Genomic DNA, 25,894 nt, shown 5'->3' on the forward strand with positions numbered 1-25,894 from the left:
TGTAGACTCTCAAAAAACCTTTAAAAATTTAATTTTTATGTAACTACTAATAAATATAACTGTATTTATGATTGTCTATTAATTTTTGTTTTATTTATGCTTTCCCATGTCATAGAAAATGCAATTTTCAATAGTTTTTTAAATTCATTTGCTTTCTTTTTATTTTTCCGTATTTATGCTCCTTCTAAATTTCCAGAATATTTAACGATTACATTTAACAAATCTTTAATTTTAATATTTAACAGAAATTCAAATCCAATATTCAGCCATCAACCTCTGTGACTGACCTTTATTATGCGTCAAGCGAGGTTCAGTCAAGGTTCAGGAAAGTTTCGGTGCTGTCCGGGGCGCAGCTGTACAGGCCATAGAAACTGAGATCGACCAGTTCGTGTCATATTTAAGTTGGAATTTTTCTATAATATTTTAATGAAATATTTCAGCAAAATTACACGGCAATATTTCTTATAGGTGGACATTTTCCTAATTTCATCAATATTTCAAGGACTTTGCATTGGAATATTTCAAAATTTCAATGAAATATTTAGGAAATCTCATGTGCTGTGTGGGTAGTGCACTCAAAAAATGGTTTGGTATAGCTAACTAAAAGCTTACTAATATTTTAAACAATTAGTCTTTAAAATAAAGAAATGAATTAATTGAAATTAAATTAATTAATTCACAAAAAATACAAGCTTTTTTGTGTTGACGAACAAATTAAAACAATTTGCCGTTACTCCAGGAGTAAATCCTTGCAACTGAAGCGTTTTCATGCCTAAAAGGCAAAATGAAAACTTTTAGATTGAAAAAAAGTATTTGGCAACGTCGCATTTCGAATTTTTCAATGTTTGAAGAAAAGCATTGATTTATAAAACCCTTGCAAAAAAAATGTCTTAAAAATCAAACATCGGCCGGTCAGGCGATCCCCGGCGTGCTAAGGATAAAGTCTGAATTGCTTCCAGATGGTGACGGTCCGATTTCAAGTTAAGGAGTACCATAAAAATTTTCTAAGTCCCACTTTTAAAGTAGTGGGGATGACATAAATCGTTTTGTTGGAAAGTGTTTGTTTGTTATAACCAAACTTCGGTTAAAATAACCGAACTGAAACAACCATTCGAGTTTAGTTCTAACAACCGAACCACTTAGGTTAAGACAACTATTCATTTGGTTTCAACAACTGCTCTACAGTCAACCGAACTCAGTTTACTTATATTTACCAAACCTCTTTTTTCCGTGTGTATAACGGTGTAGAAATGTGCAATTTTTTTATTAAATTTTTTTTTACTGATTTTCGTTACTGTAGAATCGAAACGTGTGTACAATAAAAAAATTAAAAACTAATAAAAATGTGTAGAATTTGTTCGTGTAGAGTTTAAAGTTATTACTTTTTAATTATTTTATCATGTTTACAGTTTGACTATAACCAATTTAATGATGCAGAATTTAACAATTTTTCATTTAATTTTTTGTATGCATTTTAGTTCGTTCAATTTCAAAATATAGAGTTAAAAATTAATATTCCCAATGTACAGTATTAAAATGTACAATTTAACTGATAAAATTAACAAATGTTCAGTCTAAATATGGGAAAGTGAAATCGCCCCTTAAAAGACTCCCACGTCAACTTGTTTCATTTGTTTGTAACAATATAAATAATTATTACAAATCGAAAATCGAGCTCCTCAGATCTTTTACAAATTTAATATAGATTATTTAAAAAAAGAAAAGAAATCCAAAAACTATTGACAAGTAAACCTACGGAAGTGAGAATTTCCGATTTTAATGAAACTTGGTATGAATGTAGTACTCGAAAAAATAAGAGACCCGTATTTTTTTATATCTGCCATGATCCACTTTAAAGGGTAGAAATCACCCCTTGAAGTTATAGGGGTGTAATGTCATTATTAGAGCTTGTGGTCAAACTATTACTAGTAGCTAAACAGTGAATACCGCAATGAAAACATTAGAAATACAGTTAATTTTCCATAGAAAAATATTTAATAAATTCAATTGTTTAAACAATTGAGATCAACAAAAATCTTGAAATCTAATGACGCCATTCGATTCTATGGAAAAAATTACGACGAAACTGTGCCTTGCAAAATTTTTTTTAAATTTCATTTTACATAAAAAAATTAAATAAACAATTTTATAACTAATAAGAACTTCGCTTCGACAAAAAGATAAGAATCGAATGGCGTTATTAGATTTCAAGATTTTTGTTGATCTCAAGTAATTGTTTAAACAATTGAATTTATTAAATATTTTTCTATGGAAAATGAACTGTATTTCTAATGTTTTCATTGCGGTATTCACTGTTTAGCTACTAGTAATAGACCTTTTCATGCTGATCGTTCTGTCCTTATCTAGCGCATACAATGACGAATGAGTTGGAAGAGGACAGAATGATCAGCATGAAAAGGTCTATAGTTTGACCACAAGCTCTAATTATGACATTACACCCCTATAACTTCAAGGGGTGATTTCTACCCTTTAAAGTGGATCATGGCAGATATAAAAAAAATACGGGTCTCTTATTTTTCCGAGTACTACATTCATACCAAGTTTCATTAAAATCGGAGATTCTCACTTCCGTAGGTTAACTTGTGAAAATTATAAGCTACTCTAGGTTATTTTGAACGTTACTTTTCGATTTCAAAACCAATAATGATAAGCATAATAGTTTTTCGAACCTTTGTCATATATGAAACAGAAAAGGATAGATATATACTTACGCGTTCCTTGTTAAATTGTGCGTTGGGCTTTAAAGAAGAATCGAATATTGATTCTCGAAAGAAGAATCGAGAACAGAGGTGGGAAATAGGTAAAGTGTCACATTTCAAAGAATACACAACATTTGGGGCGTTCTACTTTATCCATCTCTGGTCTAGTTTATTTTAGACTTCCGTGCACAACCGTGCTGTATATGTAAACACAGTGGCTCACATGTCACTTGTGAGTTATATATATATATATTTATTTGTAACCAAAAAATCAACTAAATTGTGGAGAAATAAAAAAAAATGCCTTTAATTGTTATAACCGGTCTTCCATGTAGTGGAAAAACAAAAAGAACGTTAGAACTAAAACAATTCTTTGAGACTAAACAATTGACAGTAACTGTAATTAGCGAAGAAGAAGCAATGCAAAAAGTTGGTTATAATAAAAACACATACTTTGCAGGTTAGTTTCAAAATTTTTTCTTTATTAATATTTTTCTATGTTATAATATAAACTATCGCACACCAACAAATTCATTTTTTTTTTTTTCAAGAAATTTTCAGAGTTTTGTCATTATTTATTAATTTTAGAATCAAAAAATGAAAAAGGCGTTCGAGCAGACATAAAATCAGATGTTCAACGTTGTTTAAATAGCAAAGATGTTTTGATAATTGACGGTAGTAATTATATCAAAGGATGTCGATATGAAATTTATTGTCTCTGTAAATTATATAAAACACCTCAATGTACCGTTCAATGTGATTTACCTGTTGAACATGCTTGGCTGTGGAATGAAAAACGATCAGAATCAGAACAATATACGAGAGAAATTTTTGATGCCCTTGTTATGAGGTATTTTTAAAATATATATGGATATTTTTCATTTCTCTTGTTTTTTTTAAAAAAAAGAAAATCAGGGACGTATGAATATTCCCTTCATTAGACTTGATGGAATTTTTGTAGTGTCAAATTAAACAAGTAGGGGTCCTTTATGTTTATTTCATAAACATTATGCTTCCTCATTGTGTGAAGCAAAAAATTCGCTTCCTCGTGAAGGAAGCAATGAATTTGTCCAATTCAATTGATTGATTTAAAAACTTTCGAATTAAAAATGTTTTAAATTAATTAAATTTTTTGAAAAATAAAGAAAATTTTAATTAATTTTGAGTGTAACATAAACTTTATATATACGAATCGATTCATTTTAATGCAAGGAATACAATTATTTTATTCATCAACTTGAATTTAAAAAAAACACAAAATTTTTTAGCTAAAATATGAATTTTCGATTTTTCAATTTTTATTAATTCTCAAATTTTAAATCAAATCTATACTTTATATATACCAACCAATTCGTTTCAATGTAGGGAATAAAATTATTTCATATATAAACATGAATTTAAATAAACACATCATTTTTTAGCTAAAATGAGAATTTTTGATTTTTTAACTTTCTTTAATTCTTTAAATTTCAATCAAATCTATACTTTATATATATCAATCGATTCATCTTGACATAAAGAAGACGATTATATTATATATTACCTTAAATTTTTCGATTTAAACATTTTTTCAATTAAAAAAAATTTTTTGGAAAAAAGACGATAAAATTTTTTTTTTGGGGTATTTTTAAAAATCCTCTCGTCATTTTTGAGAGATTAATGTGTTAAATAAGCCTACCAAATTTTATCCAAATCCATTAAAACCTGTTAAAGATATCGTGTTCATAAAAACGATCCACACACACATACATACACACACACACATACACACACACACATACACACACACACATACATACATCCGGACAATTGATCAGGATCTCATATAACATGTTTCTATATACAGGAAAATTTGTTTTCACCATTTTTAAAAAGTTTATAAACGAAAGGACTACATAGCTTCCTCCACGAGGAAGCAAAATTATCGAATTTACATTTAGTAAAATTTTAAACAAGTTGTAAATTCAGATGTTCATTACATGAACATTTTGCTTCCTCTTTACGATCAGCAAAAAAATTTGCTTCCTCGTGGAGAAAGCATTATCAATGAAATAAACATGCAAAAATAATATAATAATATAAACATTTGAGTACCTATAGATTTGAGTTAAATTTAAAGAATTAATGGAAGTTAAAAAATCAAAAATTCACAATTTAGCTGAAATTTTTAAATATTAATGGAAAATAATATATAATTTATAATTATTTACAATTATATCGGTTTCTTTCAATGCAAGGAACACAATTATTTTATATTTAAACTTAAATTTAAATAAATACAAAATTTTTCAGCTAAAATGGGAATTTTTTTTTTTAACTTTCATTAATTTATTAAATTTACCTCAAATGTATACTTTATGGGTCAAACCATTATATTTCAACTAAAGTGGTCGCTGACTAATTTTTAAAAATTATAATACTTTGCAGGAATGATTTTGAAGTTATCAAGATCACGAAATGAAAAGAATTTTATTAAAAATTTAAATATTTATTGTAAAATATGAATTTAAAGTATATGAGGTGCTAAAAACTGTCAATTTTTTAGCCATTAGAAAATATGCAAAAAAACATAGAATTTACCATAAAAATAAAAAAAAATTATTGGAATTTACTAAGAATGAATAAATTTATCATTATCAATTGATATAATTATTTAAAGATGTGAAGTAATATATAAAATATGATTTCCAAGTGCACCTGTCAAATAACCTAATTTTGCGATTTTTATTCATTAATTATAAAAAATAGAAAACATTAAATTAAATAAAAACTTACCAAATATGAAGTTCTTGCCATAAACTTTTAGAATTTCTTTGCACTTTTCTTCTTTTCTATTCATAAGTATGAAAAATTTTAAAAATAAAATAGCTACTTTGTCTATTTTCACTATTTTTGAAAGTCAATAACTTTCTTGGAGAAAAATGAAAAAATATGGGGTTTCGAAAATTATTTAAATACACACTACATATACATTCACTGAAAATTTCGCATTGGTCCCGAAGCTATTTTCGAAGATAAAGTAAATTAAAAATTTCGTATTTTTTAGGCTATATGGACATGGATTTTAAATCAATGTGAAGGTGGTTCACTGGTGACGACAAACTTCACATTGATTTAATACCTTTAAAACCCATGTCAATATAGCCTAAAAAATACGAAATTTTTAATTTACTTTATCTTCGAAAATAGCTTCGGGACCAATGCGAAATTTTCAGTGAATGTATATGTAGTGTGTATTTAAATAATTTTCGAAACCCCATATTTTTTCACTTTTCTCCAAGAAAGTTATTGACTTTCAAAAATAGTGAAAATAGACAAAATAGCTATTTTATTTTTAAAATTTTTCATACTTATGAATAGAAAAGAAGAAAAGTGCAAAGAAATTCTAAAAGTTTATGGCAAGAACTTCATATTTGGTAAGTTTTTATTTAATTTAATGTTTTCTATTTTTTATAATTAATGAATAAAAATCGCAAAATTAGGTTATTTGACAGGTGCACTTGGAAATCATATTTTATATATTACTTCACATCTTTAAATAATTATATCAATTGATAATGATAAATTTATTCATTCTTAGTAAATTCCAATAATTTTTTTTTATTTTTATGGTAAATTCTATGTTTTTTTGCATATTTTCTAATGGCTAAAAAATTGACAGTTTTTAGCACCTCATATACTTTAAATTCATATTTTACAATAAATATTTAAATTTTTAATAAAATTCTTTTCATTTCGTGATCTTGATAACTTCAAAATCATTCCTGCAAAGTATTATAATTTTTAAAAATTAGTCAGCGACCACTTTAGTTGAAATATAATGGTTTGACCCTTATATATGGGGCATTCTATTTTAAAATTATACCCCTAGTAAACAATTGACAATATAAGACATTTTTTAAATAATTATTTCTCCCATTTAATTAAATCAAATTACTTTTGCAATGAGTGGTTTCGAAAGAGAAATTTCTAAACTTTATTATTGTAAAAAAAATTTTTTCAAAAAAACATTTAAATAGTATAAAAAATTTAGTTTGAAGGTTAAACTTGTAAATATCACAAAACACGTTGTCTCCGATTTTGACAAAATCTATGTCAAAAGAAAGCTTAAATATTCTATTTTTTATTTCCGTAAAGTTTATAATGGACATTTTCGAGGATTTCGAGAAATTAATTAAAATTCTCAGACGTTTCAAAGGTTAAAAAGGGTTGAAATTTGCATGAATAGAGAACCTCTGTTCAAATACAGCGGCATTTGTTTTTACGAAATTTTTAAATAAATAAATTTTAAAACTTCAATTTTAATCTTAATAATTTTTTTAAATTTGAAAAATTTTTAATTGCAAATAGCTAAAGATCAATATATTTATTGTTTACAATATTTTTTTTCTCTAATGTCAAGTGATGTAATAATGTAAGGTTAATGGAAATTAAATTTAAAAAACAAAATCCGCTCTTAAAGAAATGGTTCTCCATTCATACAAATTTCAATCCTTTTTAACCTCCGAAACGTCTGAGAATTTTAATTAATTTCTGGAAATTCTCGAAAATGTCCATTATAAACTTTACGGAAATAAAAAATAGAATATTTAAGCTTTCTTTTGACATAGATTTTGTCAAAATCGGAAACAACGTGTTTTGAGATATTTACAAGTTTAACCTTCAAACTAAATTTTTTATACTATTTAAATGTTTTTTTGAAAAAATTTTTTTACAATTGTAAAGTTTAGAAATTTTTCTTTCGAAACCACTCATTGCAAAAGTAATTTGATTTAATTAAATGGGAGAAATAATTATTTAAAAAATGTCTTATATTGTCAATTGTTTACTAGGGGTATAATTTTAAAATAGAATGCCCCATATACCAATCGATTCATTTTCATGCAAGGAATACAATTATTTCATATATAAACTTCAATTTTAAAAATCACAAAATTTTATTGCCGAAATGAATTTTTTTTTTGGAAAAAAGACGATAAAATTTTTTTTCTTGGGTAATTTTAAAAATCCTTTGGTCAGATTTGAGATATTAATATGATAAATGAGCCTACCAAATTTTATCTAAATCCATTAGAACCTGTTAAAGTTATCTTCTAAACAAAAAAGGGATCCACACACACATACATACATCCGGACAATTGATCAGGATCTCATATAACATGTTTCTATATAGAAAAAAATTTGTTTCCGACACTTTGAACATTTTTATAAACGAAAGGACTACAAAGCTTCCTCCACGAGGAAGCAAAAGAGATTTTATAATGAGCCCAATTTTAATAATTAAAAATTTCTATTAAACAAAATTCTGATTTTGTAGAATTTCTATTTAACTGAACTTTGATAAAGCAGATTTTCTAATATATCGAATTTTCAAATAAAACAATTTCCATTTAATAAAATTGATATCTAGAAAAATTTTCATAAAAAAGAATTTTTATTTATCAGAATTGTTCTTTTGTCGAATTTCTATTTATCCGAATATTCACTTAAAAAGTATTTTTATTGACAAAATTTCCAACTAAAAGAATTTTTATACAACAAAATTCTTATTTAACAAAAGTTTTATTCAAGAAATTCATGTTCAATCTAGTTTTTATTTAATAGTATTGTCATTTAACAGAAATTCTTCTTAGCTAAATTTTTAAGACAGAGAATTTCTATTTCACCGATACTTTATTTGACCGAAGTTTCACTTATCCGAATTTACGTCCGTCCAGCTAGCACCTCCACAAGTATTAATCAAAAAATAAAATATGCTAGAATTATGTGCTAATTTTGTGCCTAATTAAAAAATTTTGTGCTCATCAAGAAATAATTTTTTTTTTACTTTTAAGAATGAGGTGCTAGCAAGACGTAGTAAAATAACAGGAATCAAAAAACCCTAAAAAAAACGTTACAATAAAATTTAGATTTTGATCCATTTGAGTAAAAAAAATTGTCAAGGTACATAACACCCTCTTTCTAAAATTCAACTCTAAACTCATAAAAATTTGATTCTCAAAATAGAATTTCATTCTTTTGTGTAAATAATCGTGTAAACCAACATAACATTTACTTAAATTTCGTATTCTCAAATTTTGTGCTCCTAACCTCTTACTCAAAAACCACCCCCATTTCTAATATTGAACTCTAAACACATAAAATTAGAATTTCATACTTTTGAGTGAATTTTCCTTGACATTTTAAAAAAAGTAGACCTCAATCCGATTATTAGAACGGAAGATATAGCTGTTTAAAATTTTGTGTTATTATTGCAAATCTCGTAAACTAACAAATATTTTAAGCTGAAATTTACGTTAAAGATTAGTCTTACTATATATAACAAAATTCCAAAGTTTCATTGAAATCGGGTAACCTACTCCGAAAAAGTCAAAATCTCACCTAGAATCGCACTACATATCAGTCGATTCGTCTTGATGTAAGGAAGACAATTTTATTATATACCACCTTAAATTTTCCAATTTAAAAATTTTTTCAATTAAAAAAAAAATTTTGAAAAAAAGACGATAAAAAATTTTTATTAAAAATATAAAAATTATTTAACTAATTATTGATTTTGTTAAATATTATAAAAATACATTATATTTAAAGAAACTTAAAAACCTGAATTTAAAACATGTAAAAACAGCGGTACTGTGTATTTGTTAATTAAGGCCAGGTCCAAGTGAGGCAGCGCCATCTACATTGATACTAAAATTTTGGAAAATTTTCAACAGCCTTTTCTTGAAAACAAGATGGTAAAATGCTTTTTCCTTTATGGATAACTGATTATTGGGAAGATATAGACCAGCTAAAATTTTTTTTGAGTTAAAATAATAAAAAAAATTTCATGTCAATAAATTAAATATAAGCACTTTTTTCAAAAAAACTGTAACAGTACTTTCTCAGAAATTACAATAAAAAATGCAATTTCCATTTGGAAAATTAATAAACGCTAAAAAATACACGACCTAAGATTTACCAATCACGAAAATAAGAAAAAAAAATTTTATTAAATATTTAACATATTGATACTGCTTTACTGATTGTGACAGCCCTTTGGTAGATTATGTATTTCAGGTGGTTAGCAACAGCGCCAATCTCCTCCTTTCGGCAAAACTGCGAAACGTCTGGTGACATATATAACCTGCCAAACGGCTGTCATAATGAGTAAAATTTGTTATGTTAAAATACTTTTTTTTGTTATTTTCGTGATTGGTAAATCTTAGGTCGTGTATTTTTTAGCGTTTATTAATTTTCCAAATGGAAATTGCATTTTTGATTGTAATTTCTGAGAAAGTACTGTTACAGTTTTTGTGAAAAAAGTGCTCATATTTAATTTATCGACATGAAATTTTTTTCATTATTTTAACTCAAAAAAAGTTTTAGCTGGTGTATATCTTGCCAATAATCAATTATCCATAAAGAAAAAAGCATTTTACCTTCTTGTTTTCAAGAAAAGGCTGTTGAAAATTTTCCAAAATTTTAGTTTCAATGTAGATGGCGCTGCCTCACTTGGACCTGACCTTAATGATTTTTTATCCAATGTTATATTATATTTTATCCAATAGCACATTTCACTTAATATGTAATCAATTTCGTATAATTAGAAACTGAAATCATTCAAATTCTTTATAAAAATTGATTAAACAATTAAAAATAATTAGTTTATAATAACTACTGAACTGGTGATTGCTTTTGGATCTCAAATACAAAAAAATTAGGTGGTTTTCAATTATAACAATTGAGCTGCTCGGAAGAAGAACTCGCTCTTCGCTCGGAAGGGACAATTTCATAGCAGTTGTAGTCATAAAAATAGGAAAAAAAAAATTTCAAAATTTTTATTTTTAAAAAGTACTACCTTGTATAAAATATTAAAGCGCATCTTTTTTTTTTGAAATTTTTTTGTAGAGCGAATATTTTAGTTAATAATAACAACAAACTGACAAATTTTAATTCTTAAATTTCATTCAATTTTAAAACATAAATTGTCATATCTTCGACAATTATTAATAAAATAACTTTAGAATTGATATCCTAACACATTGAAGTATAGAGAAAAGGATAACATAATAAGAATGTTCGAAATCATCATTTGTTAAATAATTTTTAATTGTTATTTAAGGACATATTGATAATCATGTTTTCTTACCTTTGCCGACATAAAGTCTGCGGGGAAGTTCCGAGTTTCAAGAACTTCCAGTGAGACATTTGTTTATCAATGTGTAATAAAGTTTTTTGTAAATTTACAAAACGATTTATTAAATAGTTTAAAAAATATTGAAGTTTTAAAGAAACGCGTGCAGCCGCATATCACATAGCCATGTTTCTGGATTAATACGTTAAAATTTTCCTTCATTGTTGACGTAATAATCGCCTTCTCTAAAAAGTTACGCTGTTTTTAAGCAGGAAGAAAATTTTTTAAACTTTAACATTAATTTGTAAAAAAGTTTTTTCAAACAAAAAAAAATAAAATAAGAAAATAAATTGAGATTTTTACTTTCGTTGCGCATAAGCTAAACCAATTAAATTTTCATAGCGGTATCTGATTTAAATGTAAAAATGTATTTAAGTATATTTTTAAAAAAATTAGGTATGAGGCACCAGATAGCAAAAATCGTTGGGATGCACCATTGTTTGCAGTTTTGCCAGAGGATGAATTACAATTTGAAAATATTTATTCTGCGCTATTTCATGTTAAAGCGCCAAAGCCAAATATGAGTACACAATGTGTAAGCTAATAAATTTCATTGTTAAGAATAATAATAATAATAATAATACATAAAATTAAAATAATGTTTCTTCATGCATTAAAAAATGTACAAATTTTGTTATTTTTTCAGCCTCTTTTATCATCAACAAATTATTTGTACGATATGGATAAAATAACACAAGAAATTGTAAATGTAAGTAACTGGAAATTATACAGCTGCTTATGAATAATAAGTTATTAAAATTAAAATTATGTTATTATAAATGTTTTAGGAAATATTAGCAGCTAAGCAAATTGGAATTGAAAATGATATTAAAATTCAAAAATATGGTCACACTCTTAAAAATTCTGGTAACGCTGCTCAACTTAGTAAATTAAGACGACAATTTTTAACATATACAAAAATGCAACAGATTGCTCCAGATCAAATAGCCCTTCTTTTTATACAGTATCTAAATAGTAGTTTATAATATATGTATATATGTATATTTATTTGTGATATAATAAAATTGTTTATTCATATAGTTTTTTTTGTCTTCTGCAAAAAAAAAAAAAAAAACTCAAAAAACACCTATTAAACGAACAAAAAAATGTTTCGTTCAATTAGCAAATTAAAGTAATTATTGATTTTCAAAGCCGGAAAAGAGCCCGAAATAATGGTGTATTGGTTTTTTTTTTTAAATTTATTATATTTTAATTATAGTGCAGGTGCTAAGTGAATTGTCATTTAGCATCTCCACAGAAATAACGATTTTTTGAAAAAAAAAAAAATTAGCAGAAAAATTAATTCTTGCGCCTAAAACTAGTATATGCTTGGAAGGTTAAAGGATATAGAATGAGAAAATTTTTTTCAGTAATGAATAATTCAATTTATTAACTTTATTTTCTGATTGATTGTTAATAATTTTTTTTTTATTTTCATTTCAAATTTAAACATTTTATATACAAATTTTAGTGTTTATTTAATAGTATCAAAAAAATTGACTATCATTTATGCTGATTTGATCAATATCAATGTGAATGTTTCATACAGTTTACATTAACTTTACGTCCCTCTGGTTTTTCGTAGAAGACACTTATAAATTATTATCAACGAGACAATGGTCTTAATTAAGAAACTCAATTAGTCAGCTGAGTAAATTCATTATATTAAATCACAAAATTTTATATTTAATAAGAAAGTCGCAAAACTCTCTGTAAATAATAATAATAAAAAAAAGTGAGTTTCTTTAACCATTGTTCAAAGTACAAAAGTTGTGTGTGTGTGTGAAGAGCAGGAAATTCAAAATACGAGTACTCATTAGTAGGTCTACATTACATTTGTTTTTTTAAAACAACTGAAAAATAGTAATACACGAAATAAAATGAAAACTATAAATGAACTCGTAAAAAAACAAAAGTTGAAATAATAAAATGAAAGACAAATGTTTTTTTTCAAACTCAATAGAACAGACTTTTGATTTTTTTCTAATAGACGAATGTACTAAGGTATAAAAAGTTATCAGTTTTCTTGTTCGTGAATTCCATTACTATCATTTAAACCATTGACGCCAGTTTTAAGATGTCTTTTTGGTTTTCGACATACAAAATAAACGCTTTTATATTCATATTGAAGCATACTATTGGAATTTTGGGCGTATCTTGATTTCACATGTGTTTCTTCTTTCTGCAATTAATAAATATAAGTAAAATTAGTGATTAAAACACTGCTTCTTGACGACTTAGAAATCTAAATTTATTATAACTTTGTAAAAAAAAAATTTTTTCAGTCAAAAAAAATACGTGTCGTGTAAAAAGCTTTGAAAAACAACATTTTGGAGAAAACATTAATTTTCAGCTCTGACAATGTTTAGCCTGCCTGATTTGAAATGAATTCGATCTCTAATAGCAAAATTTTCATAAAAAATTAGTTTTTCATTAACAGCATTGTTCTTTTATTTAATTTTAATTTTTTTTTAATTTAATTTCAATTTATCCAAATATTCACTTGACAATATTTTAATTAATTGTATTTATATTTAACACAATTATTATTTCAATAATAAATAATTTAGTTAAATAGAAATTCTTCAATATGAAAATTTGGCTCATTATAAAATTATAATAATAAAATGCTTGGTCTGTCCTTCTGTCCTAACTTGAAGTTGGCCTTTTTTGATTTCACGTGTTTTTTTGAATAGTAATCTTATGACGTGTCAAATTTTGACAATTCTTTTTCCCATTTTTGCCAAAGTTGTATAATTGTGTTTCCAAATTTCGAAATAAGTTTCTTTAAAATTCCAAATTCGAAAATTTAATTCACGAAGCTGAAGTACACAACGTTTACCAACGACATTTTTTTCAAAGTTGTATATTCATTCAAAAATTGTATACAAATACAAAAAAATTATGATGAGAAAAAAGATGCGCCAGGAAATTTCGTACAAGATAGTAATTTGAAAAAAATTTATTTTTAAAAATTTATTTTTAAGGTACCAGGGGCCAACGAATACTTATTAAATATTAATTATAAAAACACAGGCCTCGAATCAACTTAAAGACACAAAAAGTCGTTTTAGTCGATTTATATTCCAAAAAAAGTGGATTTGTTTTTTATTTCAACAAAAATATTTTACAGATCTTTAAATAAAAATTTTTTTTTTAATAATAATCCTTTTCGAAGGGTTAAAGTTGAAATTTTTAGAAATAATTAAATTTCAAAAGATATTGTTAATTTTCAAACAATTATTAAATTTTACAGAACTAAAAATAATTCATCAAACAATTTTTGGAAAACATTTTTTAAATTTAATTGAATTTTCAAAGATTTAAAATTGAGATTTTTGAAATTAATTGAAACTTTAAGTGTTTTGTAATCAAAATTTTAGATGATTTCACTAAAAATTTATTGGAAAATGCGGACAAAATACAATAATTTGAAAATCATTTTTAATTGAAAAATGGTTTCAGATAGTTGAATTTTCAAAGAATATTATTAAAATAGTTAAAAATAATTGAATTTCCTTAGAGTTATAATTGAAATTATTAAATTTCAAAAAAAAAATTTCGATGGAAAATTTAAAAAATAATTAAATTTTAGATGCTTTTAAATTTTAATTATTGAAAATTCAATTAATTTTGAATTCAAATTTTTGAGAATAATGAAATTTTATTTGATTTTAAATTTGGAAAATAATTGAATTTCAGTTCATTTTGAATTGAAAATTTTGGGAAATAATTGAATTTTAATTGAAATTTTAGATAATAATTTAATTTAAGTTCATTTTTGATTGAAAATTTGGATAATTAATTTTGAATAGAAATTTTAGAAAATAATTGAATTTTATTTCATTTTAAATTGAAAACTTGGTAAATAATTAAATTTTAAATTGAACATTTTTGATAATTATTGGATTTTTAATTGATTTTGAATTAAAATTTCAGGTAATAATTGAATTTTAGTTTATTTTGAATTGAAATTTTTAAAAAATAATTTAATTTTATTGTGATATTTTTTTTAAATTATAAACAATTGTTAAATTTCATAAAAATTTGAATTGAAAAATAATTTTGATATAATTGAATTTGTGATGTATTTAATTAAAATTATTAAAAATAATTAATTTAGTGAAGAATCATTTTAGTTCAAAATTTGTTAAATAATTGAATTGAAGAAGATCTGAAGATGATCTACATTTTATACTAAAAAAAATGTATTTTATTTACATTTTTTTTCAAATGTAAAAAAAAATGTCGCATTTTATTAAAATAAGTCGATAAAAGTCGTATTTTTGAAAAAAGTCGTATAATCCGAGGCCTGTAAACAAACAATTAAATACTCAATTTGGCGCGCTTGCGCGCGTTTAGTTTTGCTAGTTCACTTTATAAAATTCTACTAAGTAAAAATTCGATAATTCTTAATTCGTCACAACAAAAATTTCGACAATTCTAACGTGGGGAATATTCATATGTGCCTAAATTTTTAATTAAGGTAGATTAACTAGGACAAAAGTAGTTCAAGTCAAGTTAGAAAATTTTTCAATTCTTTTTCAATTACGGCAACAGGCTTTACAGCATAAAATTTGCTAATTAAAAAGGGGAAAAGGGGAAATTTTCTTTGAAAAAAGAGGGAAAATAGAGTAAAATTTAAATTTATATTTTCCTTAATCAAAATGCTTTAAAGTTGTTTTAAATTACACTAAATAAAATTTTAAATTACACGGTGAAAATTTTGAGACCACCCATTTTCTTGATGAATAAAAAACATCTGAAAACATTAAAAGCATAGAAACCGAAATTTTTTTTCAAATTTTTTTAAAAGATGATAAATTTATAGAGAAAAGTGAGATTTAAAAGAGAGATTTTCCCAGTATAGTAATTAATTTTTTTTTTAATTTCATTTTCAATGTTTTATAAAAATTTGAATTGCATACATCTAATAAATAAACGCTTTTTATTCTTTAAACTTATTTTAAAATTAATTTTCCATAGAATCAAAATTATTTAAAAACTAATTTTTTTACTTGAAAAATGCAAGTAATTTTTTATTTTATCAAATCGAAAAACGTCTTGTGAAATATACAAAACTTGATTTTATTCATATTTTTCAAAGAAACTGAAATTTTTAATTTATTTAAATTAAATTTGGAAATAAATTTTCTGTTAAGGAAGTTCTCCCCCTCCAACTTCAGTCAAATCAATGCCCATTTAAGTTTTCATTTGTATCACGTAGTACTAGCTCAACGCTTGACAACGTTGGATTATATTTCCCCCGTTCCGTTTCGTGTCGTCTGCTATTGTTTGATTTATTTTCGTTAAATAATAATAATAATAATTTATTATTTTAAAAATCTTAATTTTTGATAAGCAAATTCAAATTATTATTCATTATTATGAATCTTTGAAGAATATACTATTATATGTATATATTACTTATATTACTTTCAAATTTCGCGCTTTTTCTATACCTAACCTACAAGACGCAACGTTGCCAAGCGTTGTGCTAAGTAATTTCTGATTGTCAAAATACGGTGTTTTTTTAGACAAAATAATTAATTGTGAGTCTCCTAAGCCAGGTCTGATCAATTTTATTAAAAGTAAGTGAACATTGGCTATTAAACTTTATGTATATAAAGTTCCAGTAATATCTTTTCGTCAGATTTTTCACAATTTGAGATTTCAGACCAAAAAATTCAATTTCCCATAAGAACCCGTGTTAAATGTGAAAAGAGAAAATTATTTATATCTTTTGTCAAAATCCACCTAGACCTCTAAAAATTTAACTACATCTTCTTTAAACCATTATCTATCAGTTTATCAAGTTTGATAATTAACTCTTCGTCATTTCTGTTTGCGAGAGAACTTCCTTAAAAAAAGAATTCCAATTTTTCTAATTCAGGCCTCGGATTGAGTTTAGAAAGAGAAAGAAGTCGTTTTATACTATTATCATTACAACAAGAAGCCAAAAAGTCGATATTATTTAATTTTAATAAATTTTATTAGTTAATAAATATTTCATTATTATTAACATTAATTATTAGAAATTAAATAAATTTTTTCTAATTCTATAATAAGAATGTTTCACAGGAACATTTCCATCAACTTTTTTTTTTAAACTTCAGAATTAAACTATGACAAATTTTCAAGATTTCAATTCAATAGAACAAATTTTGAAAAATAATAATTTAAAGTTACTTTAAAAGAAGAAAAAATTCCAAGTAATTGTAAAAATTATTCGAATTCAGAATTTTCGCAAATATTTTAAATAATTAAATTTTCAAAGAAATTTATTAAAATATTATTGAAAAAAATTAATTTATTAATTGAAATTATTGTAAATTTGAATTGTTGAAAATTATTGACAAAATTTTAAACACTAATTGAATTTTAAAGACAAAAATTAAATTTAAAAATTTTTTTAATTGAAAAATGCTTTCAGATAATTGAATTTTTGAAGAATATTATAAAAATTATTAAAAAATAATTGAATTTCAGAAGAGTTATAATTGAAATTATTAAATTTCAAAAAGTTTTAGATGAAAAATTTTAAATGATTTTAAATTGAAATTTTTGGTAATTTCGTTTGATTTTATAAAATTGTGAACAATTGTTGAATTTCATAAAACTTTTATAATTGAAAAATAATTTAAGATATAATTGAATCTGTGAAGAAATCCATTAAAATTAATAAAAATAATTAATTTAGAGAAAAATTTGTTAAATAATTGAAATAAAGAAGATCTAATGAAAATTTTTAATTATGTATTAAAGAATGATGTATTTTGTTTAAAAATTTTGTAAAATGTAAAAATAAGAAACGACCCACTTTTTTCAGAAACCATGTACAAAAAATACACTGAGAAAAATGTTTAGTCAGAGCAACCAAAATTGGGTTGGGCCAATAAAAACATTTCGTTGGTATTTAAGCAACCAAACTATTTGTTTGAGTCAACCAAAAAATTTGGTTGAGTGTTTTTTGTTGGCATAACAAAAATGTTTGGTTAGCTCAATCAAATTTTTTTTGTTAGGTCAACAAAAATGTTTGGTTGGTCAAACGAACAGTTTTTTTTGTAAAATTAAAAATTTTATTCTACCTTATTTCTTTTCTTTTTATCTTTTTTATTTATTTATTATCAATTTAACATTGAATTTATATTTATCAAATTGAAATATTTGTGGACTTTGAAAAATCTCATCTCCGCCTGGGATCGAACCTTTGTTTTAAAAATGAAGATCAAGAGCTCTGACCACTGGACTACCCATCCTTGTGAGATATTTAAACTAACTGTTCTTTTAAGCTATGAGCTGAGAGCGAATCAAATTATTTGGTTGTCGCAATTAAATTTTGGTTAGGACAACAAACAATCATTTGGTTTTTTAGACCAAACTATTTTGTTGTGTTAACCAAATTATTTTGTTGTCGTAACTGAATTTTGGTTGGAATTTAAAAATGTCCAACCAAATAATTTTGTTGGCCTAACCAAATGTTTGGTTGAGATAATTCTACGACTTTGTTTCAGCCAACCAAAATTTGGTTACAAGAACCAAAATTGCCTAACCCAGCAATATTGTTGCAAACACTAAATTTTTTTTCTCAGTGTATTTATACGAGTTTCGTACATAAAAATTTGACTATTGGTCAATTAAATTTCTACCTTATCAGATATGATTAGGTTAATGAAATACTTAATAGGAGACACCTATTTACCATCTTAACAATAATAATAATAATAATAATAATAATAATAATAATAATAGTGATAATAATTTTATTATAATAAATAATAATAATAATTTTTATATTTTATACTTATTTAAATTTTTTTATTTTCTTTATAATAATTTTCTCACCTCCAATTGAAAACCTAAGCCTCGTATAACATCTTTGACAACTTCGTAACTGGGTTCAATTGAATCCTCCATTGGCATGTCACTAAAGTGATAAAGAAGTGGACCCAAATTTATCCATACGCCACCTGGTTTTAAAATTTTATATATTGTTTCAATAAATTGAACAATGTTGTTTGCACAGTCTATGAAAAAACAGGTAGCTACACAGTCCCAATTATCATCTTTTTTGTATACCTGTGAAAATAGAAAATAAAAAATTCTTTAAAATATTTCTTTAGCTAAAACATGAAATTTAAAATTAATAATAATAATTTAATAACACACATCAAATTTAAGCTTACAATTGTTTTTTAAAGTACAATTTAGTGCTGAACACGAATAATATGATGAATTTTTATTATTCCATTCTTAAAAAATTTTACAAGAATATGTTTTTTAAAAAATCATTGTGGGGTGTAATCAATTATTTGTTTTCAAGTGAAAATAGTTGCGAGAGCGAAAAGAGAAAACGTCAAAAAAATTAATTAAAAAAGATAATAAATAAAATAAAGGGACAGCGAAGAACAAATGTATATATATTGATAACAAATAAAAAAATATTTTCCATTTTTTTTTTTAAATTAAAATAAATAAGGTTTTATTACCTCAAGAAAATCTCCAGCAGTCATGGAAAATTGTACATTTTCAGGTAAATCACTGGGATTAACATCGGGGAAAAAAACAGCTTGTGTTTGATGTTCAGGTTTTAAATTATTCATGTATTGATGTACCCAAGGATGTACTTTAAAAGAATTCACATCTCTACATCTAAAATCAAATTATTATACTTAAATTTTGATAATAACAACAATAATAGAATTAAGTGAATAAAAAAAAATTTAATAAAAAATGTCAGAATATTTTACTTGTTGAGTACGAAGTGAGATGCAAACAGCATGAACAATGAAAATTCATTTCCCTGACATGTATATCCACGCCTTGCAATTTCAAAAGCCAGTCTACCAAGACCAGCGCCAGGTACCAAAACTTGCACTTCCGAAGGAGTACTGCAAATTTACCTATCATTTGATATTTTTCTTTACTGTAATTCACACATTCGTTTCCATTCACTGTTCATATTCTAAACATATGGGAAATTCCACGGGAAATTTTCATTCAACATTTTTTTTTGCCCAAAACATTTTTTTTCAAAATTTATAATATGAAAAATAAGAAAATATGTGTGCGATTCCAGGTGAGATTTTGACTTTTTCGGAGTAGGTTAACCGATTGCAATGAAACTTTGGAATTTTGTTATATATAGTAAGACTAATCTTTAACGTAAATTTCAGCTTAAAATATTTGTTAGTTTACGAGATTTGCAATAATAACAAAAAATTTTAAACTGCTATATCTTCTGTTCTAATAATCGGATTGAGGTCTACTTTTTTTAAAATGTCAAGGAAAATGAGAGGAATAAATCTCTTTCAAAACAATTTTTTATTATTTTACGACTAAAAAAATTATTAAATAATAATTAAATAAATTTCAAGCGACAATCTAAAATTCAATCACTTAAACGCTAAAATGATCTTACCAGTGTTTTCTTTTATGTTCCAAAGGAATCCAATAGTAAATGCAAGTTTAACTTATTTAATTTTAATAATTTACGAGTATAAACAATTGCGATTTCTGCTAGTTGACGTGCAGACGACATTGCGCACGCAACATTCTCCTATAACCAGCTGACGTGATTCGTGGACTAAATTGGCTACGTGAGAATTCTGCGTGCGCAATGTCGTCTGCACGTCAACTAGCAGAAATCGTAACTGTTTATACTCGTAAATTATTAAAATTAAATAAGTTAAACTGGCATTTACAATTGGATTCCTTTGGAACATTAAGGAAAACACTGGTAAGATCATTTTAGCGTTTAAGTGATTGAATTTTAGATTGTCGCGTGAAATTTATTCAATTATTATTTAATAATTTTTTTAGTCGTAAAATTATAAAAAATTGTTCTGAGAGAGATTTATTCCTCTCATTTTCCTTGACATTTTAAAAAAAAGTAGACCTCAATCCGATTATTAGAACGGAAAATATAGCAGTTTAAAATTTTTTGTTATTATTGCAAATCTCGTAAACTAACAAATATTTTAAGCTGAAATTTACGTTAAAGATTAGTCTTACTATATATAACAAAATTCCAAAGTTTCATTACAATCGGTTAACCAACTCCGAAAAATTCAAAATCTCACCTGGAATCGCACATGTATTTTTTTATTTGTTAAGAATGAAGGAAGTTATGATTTTTTTTAAATTTAACGTCATCAAAGACAGTGTATTTTTGAAACATTTTTTTATCTAATTGTACTAATGAATAAAAAATTATGCTGTATATGAAATTTGTTCACTTTTTCTAAAATTTTTCAAATATGTGCTTAAAAATTACGTACCTATAACGGAAGCAATAAAAAAGTTGAAATTAAATTTAAAAAGTCAGTTTCCTCAAATATGGACACTTTTGATTTTTAATTTTTTTTTTTTGCACTGCAATCTCTGATGACTGAAGAATTTTTTCCCTTATCTGCAAAAGTGGTGTTTTTAGTTTTTAAATTACTATTTACAATTTTGAAGCTAGACGCAAAAATTTATAATAATTATGTATTTTTGAAAATTAAAAAAAAAACAAATGAATGATAAAATGGAAAAAGAACTGCTTGAAATTCTGTGATCTGTACTAATAAAACTAAAAATAGTAATTTAAAAACTAAAAGCACCACTTTTAGATAGGGGAAAAAATTCTTCAGTCATCAGAGATTGCAGTGCAAAAAAATTAAAAATCGAGTGTCCATCTTTGAAAAAGTGAACAAATTTAATAATTTTTTATTCATTAGTACAATAGATAAAAATATGTTTCAAAAATACACTGTCTTTGATGATGTTAAATTTGAAAAAATCATAACTTAGTTTATTTTTAACAAATAAAAAAGTTTGTTTTTTTCCCGTGGAATGCCCTACATATAATACTGGAGTGACTATAATTGAGACGCATGAATAGTATACAAAAATTAATTTGTTAAAATTTTTATTTCATAGAATTTTATTTGATACAATTTTTCTTAACCCTTTAAGGACCAAATGTACAAAAATTTTGCCTAAAGTTTGGCAATTTTTTAAACCAACTAAACGCATTATGAAAAAATTCGCAATATACGTTTCTTATGGTCCAGGAATCGCTCTTTCAAGTGGTGCATCTAAAAAAACCGTAAATTAAAAATTAAACAAATTACAGATAATTATTTATAAAAAAACATGAATTTTCAAGGTTTTTTTACTTAAGAATTTTATTGGGGAATGTACAATTTTAAAATATCTTCCCGAGGTACAAATATCGCGTCAAAAATGTTCAATCTTTGACATGGTGGCATAGATTTAAAAAAAACTAAATGTACACGGAAAAAACAAACTAACTATTTTAGCACCAAACTGCTTTATCCTTTATTAGTATGCAATTTCGTTTACCTATTAAAGTATGAAATAATGGTTTTTTAGTTTAAAGTAAGTCCATACTAAATAAGTATAATGGTTATACTCTTTTAGTAATAGTGACGTACTTTAAAAGCATAAAGTTGATGCCCGCGAAGTACGACATATAGTCTACCTAAAATAGCAAGAGCTTCTTCCTTTTTGGTGTATAAATTCTTGCAACCTGCGTTTTGGCCACGCCTCCCTCTCTTTCCAACCATTGATATATCGATATAGGCCAAAACGCAGGTTGCAAGAATTTATACACCAAAAAGGAAGAAGATCTTGCTATTTTAGGTAGACTATATGTCGTACTTCGCGGGCATCAACTTTATGCTTTTAAAGTACGTCACTATTACTAAAAGAGTATAACCATTATACTTATTTAGTATGGACTTACTTTAAACTAAAAAACCATTATTTCATACTTAAATAGGTAAACGAAATTGCATACTAATAAAGGATAAAGCAGTTTGGTGCTAAAATAGTTAGTTTGTTTTTTCCGTGTATAAATAATATTGTTAATTAAAGTTGAGATTTTAATAACAAATACGCAGCTATTGTCAAATTATTTTAAAACTCATCCGATTCACTCGAAAATCGTTATACGGGGGTTTTCGGGGTCTCTGATTACGAATCTGAAGTCGATTTTCAAAAATTCAAAATGGCGGATCCAATATGGCAGACGTTAAAATTAAAAATTCATCGGATTCACTCAAAAATCGTTACTCAGGGGTTTTCGGGGTCGTTGATTACGAATCCGAGGTCAAATTTTAAAAAATTTTATTATTCAAAATGGTAGATCCAATTTGGCGGACGAAAAATTAAAAATTCATCGGATTGAATCGAAAAGAGAACCCCCGAGTAACGATTTTCGAGTGAATCGAATGAATTTTTACTTTTGACGTCTGTCATATTGGATCCGCCATTTTGAATTTTTGAAAATCGACTTCAGATTCGTAATCAGAGACCCCGAAAACCCCCGTGTAACGATTTTCGAGTGAATCGGATGAGTTTTAAAATAATTTGACAATAGCTGCGTATTTGTTATTAAAATCTCAACTTTAATTAACAATATTATTTAGACATTTAGTATTTTTTTTAAATCTATGCCACCATGTCAAAGGTTGAACATTTTTGACGCGATATTTGTATCTCGGGAAGATATTTTAAAATGGTACATTACCCAAAAAAATTCTTAAGTAAAAAAAACCTTGAAAATTCATGTTTATTTATAAATAATTATCTGTAATTTGTTTAATTTTAAATTTACAGTTTTTTTTAGATGCACCACTTGAAAGAGCGATTCCTGGACCATAAGAAACGTATATTGCAAATTTTTTCATAATACATTTAGTTGGTTTAAAAAATTGCCAAACTTTAGGCAAAATTTTTGTACATTTGGTCCTTAAAGGGTTAAGACGAATTTTTATTTATTAGAATTATTTTATGAAAAAATTTTCATTAAATCGATTTTCTGTACTATCCAATTTTTATATAACAAAAAAATCTTTTTATTCTGCAATATAAAAAATTGATTTAATATAAATTCCAAAAATCAAAACTATGTTAATCCTGGGATCTTCTACCCTACATTTAAAAAAAATGTCTTTAAAGGATGTCATTCATTTCAAAGAACATAATTACCAAGTTTCATAAAGATCCATTAATTTGTTTAAAAGTTATAATTGTTTTTTGGATTTTTTTGAGGACATTTCGTAACTCTTTTTTTGTATTTTTTCGCATTTAAAGGATGAAATTCATTGCGAAAAATAATAATTACCAAGTTTCATAATGATTCGTCAATTTTTTTGAAAGTTATAACTGTTTTTTGAATTTTTTGGGGCCATTCCGTGATAATTACATGTTTTTTTCTTCTAAATTTGTATATTTCTGCAATAAAATAATGCTATTTATCTCTAAGAACATAATTACCAAGCTTCATAAGGAGCCATTAACTTTTTTAAAAGTTATAATCGTTCTTTGGATTTTTTGGGAGCATTACGTAATAATTATGGTTTTTTTTTCATAAATTTCTAATTTTTTCAGCTTAAAAATTATACATGGCAAAAAAGATAATTCACTTGATATGATAGAATTTTTATTTATTCGAATTCTTATTTAACATGGTAGCCATTTAAATAAATTTTTATTAGATAGAATTTTATTGCATAGAATTTTCTTTTAGAAAAATTGTCATTTGTTTGACAGAATATCCATATAACCGATTTTTCATACTACAACGTTTTTACTTAATCAAAAAATTTATGTAACAGAATTTATTATTGATGGAATTTTCATTTCTTCGAATTAACTTCAGAAAGAAATTTTAGGGCGTGAATTTTAACCCATTTCGTCCGAGAAGTCCGTTTTTCTTCCTCCTAATTTGCTTTCGCCATTTTCAAAATTCATGGACTAAAAAAAATTGTCAGTAGGTGTTTCTTATGTATTTTTTAGTCCTCTTTCAGAATCTATAAGAAAATTTAACTTTTGACTTAAGGATAAACAGTTATGATTGTTTAAACAAAAAAAAGACGGATTTTTTGGGTTTTTTTCCCATTAAAACTATATTTTTGATTCGAAATCGCGTCAAAAAAAATTTGGTATGTCAAAATATCGCGTCCAAAATGTCTGCCCTTTCATTTGGTGATAATAAGAAATTTTTATTTTCGCTAAATTTAAAATGGCGCCTCCAAAATTGCCGCCAAAATGTCTGAAATTAAACCGTTCAGTCCAACTATTAAAAAATTAGACAAATATCTGCAAAACTTGTTACTCGGGGGTTTTCGGGGTTGCTGATCCCGAATTTGATGTCAGATTTTCAAAATTCAAAATGGCGGATTCAATATGGCGGACGACTTTTTGAAAACTTAATGCAATAATCGCTTGAAACTAATTACTCGGGGTTTTTTGGGGTCGCTGATTACGAATCAGAGATCAGTTTTTAAAAATTCAAAATGGCGGATCCAATATGGTGGACAACTTTTAAAAAAACTTAACATATTCGTCTGAAGTAAGTAGTTTCCAGTGATATTAAATATTTGTCCGCCATATTGAATCCGCCATTTTTAATTTTGAAAATCTGATCTCTGATTCGTAATCAGCGACACCAAAAAACCCCGAGTAATTAGTTTCAAGCGAATTGCATTAAGTTTTCAAAAAGTCGTCCGCCATATTGAATCCGCCATTTTAAATTTTGAAAATCTGACATCAAATTCGGGATCAGCAACCCCGAAAACCCCCGAGTAACAAGTTTTGCAGATATTTGTCTAATTTTTTAATAGTTGGACTGAACGATTTAATTTCAGACATTTTGGCGGCAATTTTGGAGGCGCCATTTAAAATTTAGCGAAAATAAAAATTTCTTATCATCACCAAATGCCAGGGCAGACATTTCGGACGCGATATTTTGTCATTCCAAATTTTTTCTGACGCGATTTCGAATCAAAAATATAGTTTTAATGGGGAAAAAAACCCAAAAAATCCGTCTTTTTTTTGTTTAAACAATGATAACTGTTTATTTTTAAGTCAAAAGTTAAATTTTCTTATAGATTCTGAAAGAGGACTAAAAAATACATAAGAAACACCTACTGACAATTTTTTTTAGTCCATGAATTTTGAAAATGGCGAGAGCAAATTAGGAGGA

General features: G+C 25.5%; 2 protein-coding genes across 3 annotated transcripts in view; one reads left to right on the top strand and one right to left on the bottom strand.

Annotated features, from left to right (window-relative positions):
• Nucleotides 1–2,915: 2,915 nt before the first annotated feature.
• LOC127285801 (protein KTI12 homolog) lies at nt 2,916–11,936 on the top strand. The gene is made up of 5 exons (XM_051311984.1): nt 2,916–3,180; nt 3,309–3,570; nt 11,293–11,431; nt 11,543–11,605; nt 11,685–11,936. The coding sequence occupies exons 1-5, from the start codon at nt 3,021–3,023 to the stop codon at nt 11,880–11,882; spliced, it is 822 nt and encodes a 273-aa protein (XP_051167941.1). The 5' UTR covers nt 2,916–3,020; the 3' UTR covers nt 11,883–11,936.
• Nucleotides 11,937–12,306: 370 nt separating this feature from the next.
• LOC127285799 (carnosine N-methyltransferase) overlaps nt 12,307–25,894 on the bottom strand; it is a 39,800-nt gene continuing 26,212 nt past the window's right edge. For both annotated transcript variants that reach the window (XM_051311982.1, XM_051311981.1), the window contains exons 4-7: nt 19,647–19,787; nt 19,386–19,548; nt 18,742–18,975; nt 12,307–13,078 (exon numbers count right to left, since the gene is read on the bottom strand). In XM_051311982.1, the coding sequence (XP_051167939.1) occupies nt 12,914–13,078; nt 18,742–18,975; nt 19,386–19,548; nt 19,647–19,787 (703 nt within the window). In that variant the 3' untranslated portion in view covers nt 12,307–12,913. The remainder of the gene's footprint in view (nt 13,079–18,741; nt 18,976–19,385; nt 19,549–19,646; nt 19,788–25,894) is intronic.

This window comes from Leptopilina boulardi, unplaced genomic scaffold (assembly GCF_019393585.1).
Source record: "Leptopilina boulardi isolate dan_hultmark-lab unplaced genomic scaffold, ZJU_Lbou_2.1 LbouV2_341, whole genome shotgun sequence".
Lineage (NCBI taxonomy): Eukaryota > Metazoa > Arthropoda > Insecta > Hymenoptera > Figitidae > Leptopilina > Leptopilina boulardi.